Here is a 14031-nt window from a genome sequence, read left to right as displayed (position 1 = left end):
CGGGACTCCGCCAGCCTTACCCCAGGCAGCGCTCTTTCACTCACACCTAACTCCTCCTGTGAGGAATTAAGGATCGATGCAGGTGACTAAAAATTAAGAGATTTTGATTCATTTCCTACAAATGTCAAAGTTTTTGTTAGTAATTCAAGATATCATCATACAGCTAATTTCGAGTTCGTTAATATTGTACATAGCAACAGAGCAACATCTGCCAAATTAACGATTATCGATTCCCGTATCGATTGTTTACGTTAGGATCGGATCAAAGAGTTGAACTGCGCGATGTGCGATGGACGAGACGTGTCATAATGAAGTAATCAAAGTGTACGAGAATTGCAAAAATAGAACAAAACACTTTCCCGCTTTTTATCGCGCGGTAAAAACCGTTGGTTATTTAGCTGTTTGTCTGCTGTTTGAGTTATTTTTGTACATCGGTGAAGAACTTTATTAACAGATACTGTTTTTTTTTTCTGAATCTTACACAAATATCGGTCCTTAATTCTCATAGAAAAAAAAAACTATCTCTAAGAATGAAGAAAAACTTATTTGTATTTTTCCCCAAATTGTTGGAGAGATAGATTCAGCATTGTGTTTTTTAGGTTTGGTTTATTTAAGTCCAGTATTGTTCCAGGTAACTGTCGCAAGAGCGTTGTGTTGCGCTGCGATGATCAGGACTCCGCTTTCCTTCAAGCACCTATGCAGGTTACTTCTGTATATTTCTATCAATACAATCTAAAGAAATCTTGACCTCTTCTTTCCATAGTTCTGATTTAATAGTAAATTAACAGGATGACAGTTCGACATCGCCGTCACCTAACAAACTGCACAAGAGCCCGTGGGGTAAGATGCGAGATATCATCCAGACTCACCGGGAATCTGTGAAGAAGAAGTCTCGTGGTAAAAGCACGGGCGAGGTGCTGCCGGCGCGACGCCGCTCGCTCAGCGACGCCGGTGACAGCGACGCCCCGCCAGCACTCACTATCACCATACCATCGTCCGAGGAACTCGGTAAATTCGTTTTCGTTATCTCAATAATTTAAATTAAAAGTAAGTGACATAAAAGAGGAATTCTGAAACAACGTAGCATATACATTTTTATGTAACGAAATATGATTCAGAGATTTTCTCGAAGGCACATCAAAAGTGTTCACAGAATACACGCGCCGGCGCAATTAACACTACTATATATTTAAATAAACATCGTGTTGTCGTGTTTGGATTAATTTAATGTTATTTACGATTACAAACCTTACAAATCATAAACAACTGCTTACTTTATCAAACACGTCGACGTGCTCTGCATAACTTGTATCCTAGGATTTTTTATAGTGTGTATGATGTTTTTTTTAATATTAATTGCATAATTATTGACTAAATAACGTGGAAATAATTGGGATAAACAGTAGAAGTAAAAAGTTAACATGTTTAATACCATCGACTGCCTTTGTCCAGGCTACCTGGCCAGTTAAAAAACATGGAGGCATGAAATAAGTTAATGAAAATCAAGAAGAAACGTTTCCTTAAAGGCATCAAAGCTGTAGTTTCTCTAGTATTGGTTGTCATTGATCACTTTGGTGTTTTAGCCACTCGTTTGCACCCTTGTTTAATAAAGGAAATTTATAACAGAATCGGAGCCATCCCACCCGGTGCTTCGCAAACAGCGGTCCTTGGAGCTAGGCGCTCGCCCTCAGCAGCGCCCCCCGCGGCGAGCTGTGTCCAAGTGGAGTAAGGTGAAGCGCGCCTTTCTAACCTCCGCCGCCTCCGCCTCCGCCTCCGTGCCGTCCAGCCCAAGCCGGCACTCCGCTTTCTTCACTGATGCAGGTGAGTTACACAAACACCCTATTTGCAATTAAGTATTTGTACTATTTCTACTGAATAATTCTTATACAAATAAACAGTGAAAAATTGGTCTAATTGTTTAGAAAATAGATCACTGAACTATTTAGGGCCTGTCCCACCAAGTTGTAAAACACCAACGTGTAAAACATGTGATGGAAATATCGGAGTTAGTTCCCATATCTAACAGTGAGGTCATTTTTAAGCTATCTGAACCTCTATCAGCCAGTGGTGGGACTGGCCCTTAGTTTAGGAAAATCTACTACAGAAAAGTTTTGTTTCTAACTGAATTTTCATTGTAAATACATGGTTTTAACTAAATGATTCCCGTTTAGACAAAATAATTCCATTGATTAGTATTACATTCCCGCCAAGGCCCGCTCTGACGTCGTTGCATTTTATCGATCCCGGCCGCCACTTAACCGCTTATGAGTAATGTTACCAAAATACAGCCCCGGGAGTAACAAATGGCCAGCTGGATTAACGGGCTATTAGCGCCTGCTCAGTTGACTGACGATGGCGATGACATCTTAAATTGAGATTAAATTCATCCTATTACTTCAAGATTTACGACGCAACTTCAGTTGTAGCAAGTATCAAATGATGATGACGTCACAAGTAACCCGTATTTTAATAGTTGTGAGGATTTAGTAATCGATTGTTGCATTTATAACCAGTTGTTGTTCTGATCAAATTATTGAAATATATCGGTTGTATCGGCAGTACACATACCTTGCATGAGAGCTACTCGTGTAATACATGCTAATTAAGGAAGGGGAACGGTACAGAGCTTGACATTGACACACGTTTGGTAAACTGGCAGACAAGCTACTGTCTTACTGGTATTCTTGTCCTATTATCTAAATTCAGTACGCAAGTTGGAAACAAATGCAGTTTTCCTTCCGTGCACTCCGCGTGTATCGGGGTCAACAGACCGAACGCCCTGAAAACTTCCCGATGTTTATCTCAAAGTCTAATTCTAGATTAGCGTATGATTTTGAGCGAAGCAATACTTGCGATGCATTTTATGACCGATTCTGAGAACCGACATAACTAACGAACCAATCATTCCTGATTTAACTTTGTTCAAAGATTTTTCGTAAACATTTTAATATTATAATCTGATACAAAATAAAGGGTCTTACCGTAAAATCTTAGTGTTTCTGCGTTCTAACTTAAACTTACGTCAACATTTTATACCTTGCCTGGCGGCTGTTGCGGATTTTGGTTTGAAACATTGTCATAAAGCTTGTGAATCGAGGTGTGACACATATTTATGGTAATACAAACATTTACGTCCATAATATCAATCAGCGGAGAGGCCTAATTTAAGTCCCTTTCTCTTTACCACCCTTTTATTATAAGGAGAGGTTGGGAAGAGGAAGTGGATTTGACGGTGGAAGAGATGCATAGGAAGGGGAAATAACCTCGTTATGTGCGTCTCCTCCTCCATCATATAAGGGTAGGCAACGCATCTGCAATTGCGGATGTCTATGGGCAGCGGTCGTTTCGCCATTTTGGCGGTTTCAGGTGACCGCTTGCTCGTTTGACACCTAATGTTGTAAAAAAAGAACAGAGTTAAACGGGTGTTTAACAGTGTCTCACAATTTTAAGGTTATAAAGACACAGTATAAAGTGTATTGTTTTATATAAAACCCGATATCTAAAAATATTTCACTTATTCCTTTGTTCTATAACTAAATATGTGTCAAGGGAACTTAAACAGTTTCTCTCATATCCTGTTCGCTAAGACGGGAAATGCCAAAGGAAATTGCACCAAATCGTCCGTTTTCATTATTAATTTTTCCCCATTTAACAAATAAGTGTATATTTAGTTTGGATAATTTTGAATAAAGTCACGTATAACATTCTCACATCCGGTCGACACCGGAAGTAGCTGCAACCGTATTGCAATCCGTTAACAAAATAACAACAGAGTAAATAATTCTCATTTAATATACATTTAAAAACATTTTCGCACTTATATGACTATTGATGGTCACTGTAAAAACAATATCTTAAACCATAATCTTAAATACAATAACTAAAAGTAAAATACCACCGAAATTTGGCAACAGAAAAGTTTTATTGTTATTCTACAAAGATTTGAAAATACATTTTCCCCAATACTATTTTAATAAAATCTGAAGGAAGACTTTTGACGTCAATATCTCAAGATTTCAATATAACGGAATTTACCTGCAATAAAATCGTTACCCTCATCCCGACATCTCCACACATGTCATGCGCGTCTCTACAAACATTTGGCAACCTATCAACTTTTTTAATTCAAACGCAGTGTAACCGGAAAATTTTTCGAATACCGTACATTCACCCGAGATTTATACGAGAAGATTTACCATAATATGAACAAAACATATATGTTTAGTTCTTTCGTCATTAAGTAGTTGTAATTGTTAGAGGTTATATTCGCTGCCTACTTATCAACAACAAGGGCTTGAATGTTAAAGATATGGAAAAAACTTTACGCCAAGTTGCTATGTCCGTCAAAGGGTAACATTTGCTACAATAGTCAAGTGTCTACGTGCTGCCTACGAACCCAGTGTGCAACTACAGGGTGATGGATTAAAAAGTGAAGGTATAATATATCTAAACATTGCGACTATATTATAAATTGAAAATATGTTTCGAACAGAGAGCGTAACGTAAACACAATGAGAAGTTATTATGTCAACAGATTAAAAAACCTTAACTGTAAAACTGAAATAGGAATTCGAATAGATATAAACAATGCCATTCTCCGACCCAAATATGCTATGGAAAACAGTATTTAATAATTAAAAAGGCCTGTTACACGAGGTGATTTGAGAATTCCGTACCAAAGTAGACTAGCTCGAATTCCAATAGACCTGACTCGTATGATAATCGAACATCTGGCGTCAAAGAATAGCCGAATATTTTGTAGATCAAATCATTTTACACTAACCAGACGTTAATATTAAACAAATACATCAAATTTTCAGTAAGAACCAAAATGTTTGGAAGTCGACAGGAAATAACTCATCCGTTCGCCGTTTGAATAAATTGTGCTAAAACACGCGCTTCGTTTGCTGAAAAACAGGCGAAATTAAAAGTTATATATTCAGGTATGAATTGAGATTATAAAAAAAAAATAAAAAAAAATATATACCGACGAATTGAATACCTCCTTCTTTTGGGAAGTCGGTCAAAAACAGGAAATGTACGGCTGGAACTCATTTCTACAGATTTTGCCGCAAAATAGTCGGTATCAAGTCTTACAATGTACCTTTCTCTTTCTTACTGGATAATCGTGAAATGGATAATCCTCTTGGTCACTCTAAAAAGGCCTGACAGCACAATAAAATTAAGTAATACTATGTCTTAATTTCAGTAAGATCAAATTTAAATCATCAAGTTCGATAGCGGTATAGAATTGTTTTAAATCTTATAATTAAAAAAAATGATGTAGTTGTGTCAAAAATGTCATAAAATTCCATTTATTTATACTCTCAATCAGAGTTGTGTTCGAACTTGGTGTACTAGAAATCAAATAAAGTCAGTTTATATAAATCATTTACTTGAAGTCATAAAAGAAATGTTATAGTTTATCGTCAAGTGATAAAGAGTATCGTAAGAAGTGGTATATAAAACTTGGGTAATATTTAACGTAGTTTCCACTATGAAATAATACAATACCACAATGCAACTAAAGATTTCATTAAAATAATAGAGGATCAGATGAGCGGGCGTAGAACAGCGCGAATTCCGCGCATCAAATGTGAATTTACATTCAACGGCCGCGACATGTTGCCAAATTCCTCGCAACTCGACACTTGTAGTTCAACGTTAGTATTGAAGATAGAACGAAGAACGCAAAGTAAACACCACATTGCGTGAGTTCCATATTACCGACCTCTTTTTAATACATCGAAACATAAATAGTTCGGAGCGAATCGAATCGAGAATAACCTCAATGTAATAAATCATGTTCGACGTCCGTACGCAAAATAATAACACTCCAAAGGCCGTTGAAGGTCATTAAATAAATATAAACACTTCATATCTATAATTTGATCTAAATCTATCAGTTACATGATAGTAAACTGAAGATCTACAGTCAGATAGGGATTTAATTCGAGAATCAGCAGCTATCTAATGCGAAATAAATTAAACACCGTATAATTTTGACAATTTATTTACAACTTAGCTGTAATACCATTTGTTTCATCAAATTCATTTTGCAACTTTATAAACTTTTCTTTCAATTTCTCATCGATCTCTTTCTTTTTACTTTCCTGCACCATTCTGCGAAGTAACTCTTTCATTTCTGACGTATTACTGATGTTCTTGTATTCTATCAAGTCTTCGGGTTTTGTCTTATTATCGATATCGAGTACTGTTGCATTATTATCAGCTATATAATTATTAACATCATCGAAATAACTAGAGTTACCATAAGCACAATATTTGACTTTGGTTATAACATCAAATGCCTCATCTTCTAGAGTTTTAACTACTTCTATGAGGCAAGCTTCATGCATAGCGCCGTGAGCCATCAATTTAGTGAGTTCCACTACACCTTCTATCAGCTTTCCTGTTATTTCCATCATGGAAACTTTTATAATTGGAGACTGAAATAATTTTAAAAATCATATATTTATGGACTCTACTCTCTACTTTTCATTCAGGCAATGAATTGTAAGGTTTTATTTTCAACTTACCTTAGAAATAACACATTTGATGACATTTTTCAACGAGTCATGATCATGGCCGCATACTTTCAGAAGCTGGTCGATCTCAGCTTTCTTAGCGTGTATCTAAAATTAATTATCTTATTGACAACTAACATTAAACGCTACTTAATATTACAACAGTAAAGCGACAACAAAGTTGGTTAAGAAGTAGATCTGAATCACCGATATTTAAAAGGTAGAAAGAGAACATATTTTGGTCTATTTAGTAACACTGATATACTCACCGGCTTAACGCCCTCTCGGATCATGTTCTTAAGGTCAACAACCCTGCTGACAGCATGACTGGGGTCTTGCCCGATCAGCGCGTACCCGCATACCACCATCTGATGCAGTGCTTTCTCCGCCAACGCTGTTGTCTCGTTCTGCTTATCTTTCAAGCATGTATCAACCTGCTTTTAGTTTAATTTTTATATTTAGATGACGTCACAATAGTATGCTTTTATTGTCATTCATATATAGATGATTTTGGAAGAAACAAGAAGTGTGCTACACCAAGCTAGTAGCGTAAAAATTGGAAATCCCTAATCTCTGCTAACTACCCTTGGGGTTACAGGCATGTGTTATGTCCAGTCCAAACAATTTTTGGATTAATAACTTTAGTTATAAGCAATTGACGAACATGATGAACATTTAGTTATTTACCATCATCTATGGTAGTTTCTCTCGTGGTAATAATAAAGAGTACCTGTTCCCCCATCTGCTGCTTCATCAAGTCGAGCATACTCTGCAGCTCCGCAAGGCTGTCCTGGATGTGTGCTGTTCCATTCTGCAGCAATAGTCTGATCTTCACCAGCACGATGTCCACTGATCTGTAGATATAAAACATTGTTGTCAAAAAGTGTTAGTAGAACTATTATCTACAGCTTTGCTGATTCCGTTATACACAGGTTTGACTAAAGAAATAAGAGAAATCACCTCTGTAGATCCACTTGGAACTTCCTCTCGATGCTCTGCAGCAAATCTTCGCTCAGTTTCTGTGTTAGGTCATCTTCTATCACTTTGTCCACTTCATCCTTCGACAGCTCGTTGCTGACGCACTGTCATACACGTCACAATTTACATCGTAATAAAAAATAAAAATGTATATATTCTTATAATTAAAATCGAAGATTGATGAATGCATTAGCTTACAAACCAAATTCCATGTCAGGACAGCACAAAGCAAGATAAGAGAACATCCTTTATCCAACGTCACCATACTGTGAATTAGTTAGCAAAATTGTAAACTTTATTTTCCTGTAAACTTTTTGATAAAAATACTATAAACTTATACTTTTATGTATACATATTTCCTTGACGTTACAAATTGAAATATTGAGCAGTTTATTGGTTTTGTAACGTATAAATATAAGGCAATGAAAAATATCGCAAGACGGTGATATTTTATTGATAATTGTAATAGAAGGAGGTATCGGATTGGTGGGTTCTTTAATAAATAAAAAATGTACTTTTAAATCGTTGTATTATGACGATAAATTTGTGTACAAAAGATTTTAGACAAAAACGTAGACTTTCAGTTCACATTGATGATTTGTTTCTTATTTTCTTCATGGGTTTAAATTCCTGAAAGGAAGGAAATTTAGTAAGAATGCAAGAATTGTATATAGATTTGAAAATACTAATCGAGGATATTTTAAACTCACCGAGGTACCGAAGCACGCATAGTGACATAAATCATCCGGGTCCAGCAGTGCCAATACCTTGTAAATCTAAAACACATATTATTAGAAATTCATCTTCCTTCTTATCCTACTTCCATAGGGTCAGCGCAACAGGCTTTTTTCCTCCACATAACTCTATCATACGTCTTCTCAGTCATCACTCCCATTTTGATTATGTCAACTTTCTAGCAATCCATCCATCTCTAGGTCTACCTCTACCGGTGTATCTCCACATAACTAACGTTCTCATTGTAACATGCAATTCATCCCTCCTTATAACATGCTTATACCATGCTAATATACGTATTGATGAAGACAAAGGACAATTATTCACGAAAAATACCACATATAGCTTAAGTCTACACAAAAATGTAATATATGTATATTTTTGAAGACTTCACATTCGCAGAATTCGAAAAAAAGAACATTAAAAACATGGCCTATGTAGAAAGACTCCGTTATAGTGTATAACCCCAACAGTGAAATAATTTTTGTAGTATTTTGTAATCAAAACAAGAAATCTTACCTCATAGTATAGAAAAATTTAAAATATCTTTACCTTAATTTTAAGTTGATATAAAATATCTAGGAACAGTCGAAATAGATATTGACACATTTCTAATCCTTTTTTCAACACTCTGAAAAAAAAAATTCATTATTCGCCCTAGAATTCCGTCTAAGCTCCTTTAAGTGGATTTTTTTTAATATAGCACTCTCAAAGCCTTTGTTACTCAGGGTTATATTCTAACGGTGAAAGAAGTTTTAATATTAATCCAATAGTTTTTGAATTAATTCGTATAATAACATGAATATTAAAAAAATCTTTATACTATTATTAAAAAATAATACAAACGTACTCAATAAATAATTTATATGCTTCACAAAGATATTCTTTCCCTTGATCAGTATGCAAGGCTAAATACTGTTCCTTAATTGACCTAAAGTGCTTGCAAGGATCTCCTAAAGGACATTGCTGGAAACAGTAAAGTTAAACTGAAATACTATGAAGTATATATCTGTGGGTGAAAGGCTATTTGTTTTAAGCGCCATTATGTTAAATGTTCAGGAGAGCCGTTTGAAGTTTTTATTTTTAGAAAAAAAACAAAAGTAAATCCTGAAAATGATTTTAATTGAAAGATTTTTAGACCGTTTCTAGATTAAAATTATTATAGTTAATTACTTCATTATTTATTTAATATTTAAAATCCGCTGATTCTAAATGTCTATATCTATACTATTATAATAAAGCGAAAACACTCACTTCTTTGCCTAAGATGTCCGAAATTATAACATGGTTTTGAATAATTCTTTTTTTAATAAAAAGCCCTACTCTTACGTCACCCTTTAGGCTATATATTTTCACGCCAGTAAACGTAGGGGGTAAATGTTTTGCATAAAACCCTATTGTGGGAAAGAGACCATAAGTTGCTGCCAACATCAAGGAAGAAAGATTGCTAAGATTAGTCATGTCATGTCATTTTTTCAAATTTGACAAATGTAAACAATTAAATAAAATTTTCATAATTTCATGCGGATGAAGCCGCACGGGAACAGCTAGTGAATATATAAAGTCAAAATCGGCTTAAACGGCGGTTTAAACAAATAGAGTTTCACACGTCGATATTATTTTTAAGTTAGAAATAAAGCCTACGTTACAAGTAGTACAAGATTTCTAGCGCCAAACGAGTTTTTAAAATCGGTTTAGTAGTTTTTGAGTTTATTCGTAACATACAAAATTTTTTTCCTTTTATAATTTTAGTAGTAGGTGTCTAACCGCTACATTCAGCGGCGTGTCAAATAGGGAGACATTGTCGACTATGAGTACAGAAGTAAATAAAACATAAGAAAACTTACGAACAAAAATCCAAAGAGAAGTGTCAATAAAATAAATGTAGCATATGTAGATGTTTTCAGGTGTTCTAGAAAATATAAAAGTTAACCAAGTAAAAATAATAGATGTCGCTACTTTGACTGTATAAACGAATTTAATGCACAAAACTTGGGAGTCAATTGCGCTAAAAATTCGCAAGTAGGCTTAAACTTTTTAATTTATAATCAGAAATTAGCAAATATTAGCGGTTTTAAGTAATCTTTTATAAACAAACTGCAAAATAATGTGATCATCATCCACTTGCCCTTATCCCTTACGGAGGGTTAGCACAGTATGTGCTGCTCTTCCATACATCTCTATCAGCCGTCTTATCTGAATCCACTTCTTTCTTAAGCATATCCTCTTTCACACAATCCATACATACTTTCCTTGGTCTTCCTCTACCTTTGTAGCCATCCATATTCAATCTTAACATTTTCTGGTTTATGTCCTCATCGTCTCGTCGCATAACATGTCCATACCACGCTAACCTCTTAATGTGATATAACTACAAAATAGTTACCGTGTTTAGTTTTCAAAGTTCGTCTTCCCTTTGGCATCGATTGCTCCATTACATCAACGAAAATATATCAATACAAGATTGTTGAATTTTAAGCATTTTGATAAATTACGCTTAAATCAATTTAAAAAGGCTACATAAAATCTAATTCTATCTTCAATCAAAATTGACAACTAAATCTGGGAAATGTAATTTTTAAATGTCATATTTAATGGCCTTAAAAAGTTTAAAATCATTTAGATGTCATAAAAACATTGATCTCACTAGATGGACAGGTTAAATCAATTGCAGTTTAAATATTACGCCTTAGACATGTCGGTTGAAATTCCCGTTATTAGTTCGAATTCTCACCACCGCCAGTAACCGCAACAATCAGCGCCCAAATGGCAAAAATCAAATAAGCACTATATGCCACAGCTTGTAGCCTATTAGATGTCAGTATATTTAGATGTAGGCAAATTACGATATTACTAATAAATAAAGTATGCTAAGGGCTTCTCTTTTAACTCTTACTGCGTCTGAGTCGCTAGCTCTTGAATATCAATCTCAATAAAACTAAATAAACAGTTGAAAATTCGTTTATTCTCTTCTAGAACGTTCTGCAGGACATCTGCCGATACAGGTCAGACCTTTCTCGGCGCAGGCGGGGCAATCGGTGCCCGGGATATTGTCGTACTCGGACCTATCAGCGTCATCTCTGTCATTCCCAGCGCTGGTTCTTGGCTCTGTTCTGTCATCGTCTCTCCGCATTGACACCTCTTGTTTAGATATCGGCTTATTCCTGATTTTAATTTTTGGATCGATGGGTGCGGTGAGCTAGGGATATAAGATTTAAGTTAATGGAGGAAATTCTTTTGTTAATCAAAGTCAGATAAATCTAGACTCACACAAACTGTCGCTTATTTATTAATAAATGTGAAAGTTTTTTATTTTTGGATGGATGTTCGTATATTTATATTCTAAACAGCTGAACGTATCTCAATGAAATTTGGTAGATGTAGAGCATAATCTAGAAGGATATAGGATTTGGCTACTAAATATTTTTTTTAATCCCGCTCTAACGAGCCACAAGCCACATTTATTTTTGATATATTTTAGAATTTATGTTTCATAGACAGGTTACCTGCAACGTTCTGCCTGTCTCTTGATTTTGCATCAAAATGTACAGAAATCTGTCATACATATCGACCGTCTGCAAATAATATAACATGTAAATATCTTAGTTTAAAAAAGATTATAACATCGCGAAGATAATAGAAATATAACTTAAATTTACCATTTCTATAAAATCGTAGTAAGCTTGAAAAATCACAGCCACCACGAAGGCGTATGTTCTTGTAATGGGCTTGCAGGTACTGAAGTGAAATAGAAAGAGGTAAGATAAGTTTTAGTTGAAGATTTTTTAATTCCAAGTGAACGGAGTCGAAGAAAAAAGATAGTAATCATTTAAACTAGCCGTCGTCCAAGCTTGACGACAGAATCATACTAATATCATAAATGCGAAAGTTTCTATGGATGGATGGATGTTTGTTAGACTTCGTAACCTAAACTGCTGAACAGATTTCGATGAGATTTGGTAAAGGGTAGTCTGGAAGAACAGAGAGGCTACTCACTTTTGTTTTTTTTTTAATTCCACGCGCACGGAGTCGCGGGAAAATGCTAGTATAGAACATAAGGGGGTTTACATAGCATAATTACTGTTGAAGTTACTAACTCTATGACAGTTTCAACAACCGCGCAGGGACAGGACTCGCAGACGCAGCTCTGGTGTAGGGCGACAGGGTGGCTACTGCCGGGGTCCTCGCCGCCTTCCGCGCCCCCTTCGCCCCCTGTCACCACTGTATACACCTGCTTGCGCAGGCGCCGGCAGCGTAGCCGGCATGTGTTGCACCATACCTCCTGTAGGCCCGCAGCCGTGTTCGCGAACAGTCGGTCATCTCTTGACTGCAAACATTGCACCCGTAATCATTAAAGAAGTCCCTTAGTGGAGTCTGTAGTCTGAGTGCGGTATCAACATTAAGCAACTGTTTAGACTCTACGTAAAGGGCATGCGTTCCTATGCGTTAGATAGTTATGAAAAGTAATATGAGAAGTAAGCCGGTAGTGTAAATTATTTGAAATGCATTGCACTACTCATATAGTTATGTTATAAACTTACATATGCATATAGTATACAAGTTATTAAGAAGATGAGTAAAATGTATTCGAGCATTAGTGTGTTGCCGTCACTTCCATCTGCAATAAAAAATAATGTTAAGTTTTTATAAACCAGATATAACCTACCACTATACAATTCACAATTTGTTTCACCAGTAATAAAATGCTTACAATATTTATTTGGACGTTTCAAGAACGTTGATTTTTATTGGTAACATTATTGGTTTGTTTAGAATAAATTAATGTAACATATTTACATTATTTGACAAAATTGACATCTGCAGACATTCCTAGTGACTTCAAAAATGCATCGATTTATCGATATTTCATACAAAGCCCTTATAAAAAAGTTTTTTATTATTTTGTCAAAATCAACATTCGATACAGTCTAATTTCTTTGCATTAAACGTATACCAATCCTTTCTTAATTGTAGATGTTATTCAAATTCTTTTGCAGTATTTATTTCCTTTCGAACTAAATGTTTTTTTTTGGTACGTTCGACTTTCAGAGACAGAGGGCGTGAGCAGCGGCTGCGAGGCGAGCGGGGTGCGCGAAGAGATTGCCCGCGACTACGCCGCGCTGCAGTCACGTTTACGACGGGAGTTCTCCGACAGGCAGGGAAAGCTTCATGCTAGTAAGTCCACACCAACATTTGACTATGTTTTTCTGACTTTAATTACATCACTAAAAATTGTAACGCGTCTTCTCCTGTTTCATAGCTTCTAGGCCAGTGACCACGCGGCCAGTGGCCACAGAGGAGCAGCTCTCGGCGGACTTTCGCAAGAAGCTGGCCGAGTGGCAGCGTCTGCGCGGCGGCCGACAGCCCCCACCCGTCCCCGCCCGACAGGACCTCAGCGAGGACTTCCTAAAGAAATGGGGTAGGCAGACACACTACGTCTTTTTATGTTTTCACGACCAAGAAGTATGGTGATAATCGTTTCTTTTCTTCTTCTACTACAGATGAATGGAAACATATGAAAGAGACCAACTCGGTACCAGCCTGGGAAGAGGAAGCAAAACCCGATGAAGTCCTTGTGCAAACATCTACTGGCTTATTCAAGTTTCAAGGTATGTGTTTTCAAAAACAATATAAAACTACATTATCATTGTTAAGTACATTATTTGTTACACTTATATTTTGCAGGCATATCCCGTTCGTTCACCCGCAAGCTGCACGAGTGGGAGAAGTCGCGTGGCATCGCGCCCGAGGCGTCAACGTCAGCGCTGCTTCGCGCTGCCCGACAGCGCAG

The 14031-nt window shown here is 36.2% G+C and overlaps 4 protein-coding genes across 4 annotated transcripts; 1 reads left to right on the top strand and 3 right to left on the bottom strand.

Annotated features, from left to right (window-relative positions):
• The first annotated feature begins 6 nt into the window (after positions 1-6).
• LOC106102630 lies at positions 7-3470 on the top strand. The gene is made up of 5 exons (XM_013282170.1): positions 7-82; positions 632-702; positions 789-1008; positions 1627-1821; positions 3451-3470. Exons 2-5 carry the CDS (start codon positions 697-699, stop codon positions 3468-3470), a joined length of 441 nt encoding a protein of 146 aa, XP_013137624.1. The 5' UTR covers positions 7-82; positions 632-696.
• Positions 3471-6014: 2544 nt separating this feature from the next.
• Positions 6015-7833, bottom strand: LOC106102629. Its single transcript, XM_013282169.1, has 5 exons — positions 7488-7833; positions 7258-7381; positions 6797-6961; positions 6540-6635; positions 6015-6449 (listed from the first exon to the last, which is right to left on the bottom strand). Exons 2-5 carry the CDS (start codon positions 7291-7293, stop codon positions 6015-6017), a joined length of 732 nt encoding a protein of 243 aa, XP_013137623.1. The 5' UTR covers positions 7294-7381; positions 7488-7833.
• A 184-nt stretch (positions 7834-8017) lies between these two features.
• LOC106102703 lies at positions 8018-10820 on the bottom strand. Its single transcript, XM_013282254.1, has 6 exons — positions 10627-10820; positions 10088-10152; positions 9091-9206; positions 8793-8871; positions 8216-8281; positions 8018-8135 (listed from the first exon to the last, which is right to left on the bottom strand). The coding sequence occupies exons 1-6, from the start codon at positions 10673-10675 to the stop codon at positions 8091-8093; spliced, it is 420 nt and encodes a 139-aa protein (XP_013137708.1). The 5' UTR covers positions 10676-10820; the 3' UTR covers positions 8018-8090.
• Positions 10821-11187: 367 nt separating this feature from the next.
• On the bottom strand, positions 11188-13065 carry LOC106102702. Its single transcript, XM_013282252.1, has 6 exons — positions 12952-13065; positions 12782-12858; positions 12338-12567; positions 11900-11978; positions 11747-11815; positions 11188-11439 (listed from the first exon to the last, which is right to left on the bottom strand). The coding sequence occupies exons 2-6, from the start codon at positions 12833-12835 to the stop codon at positions 11203-11205; spliced, it is 669 nt and encodes a 222-aa protein (XP_013137706.1). The 5' UTR covers positions 12836-12858; positions 12952-13065; the 3' UTR covers positions 11188-11202.
• Between the last annotated feature and the right edge of the window lie 966 nt (positions 13066-14031).

Source organism: Papilio polytes, unplaced genomic scaffold (assembly GCF_000836215.1).
Source record: "Papilio polytes unplaced genomic scaffold, Ppol_1.0 DF823912.1, whole genome shotgun sequence".
NCBI lineage: Eukaryota > Metazoa > Arthropoda > Insecta > Lepidoptera > Papilionidae > Papilio > Papilio polytes.
Note: the sequence above shows the minus strand (reverse complement) of the source record. Positions and strands in the feature narration are given on the sequence as shown.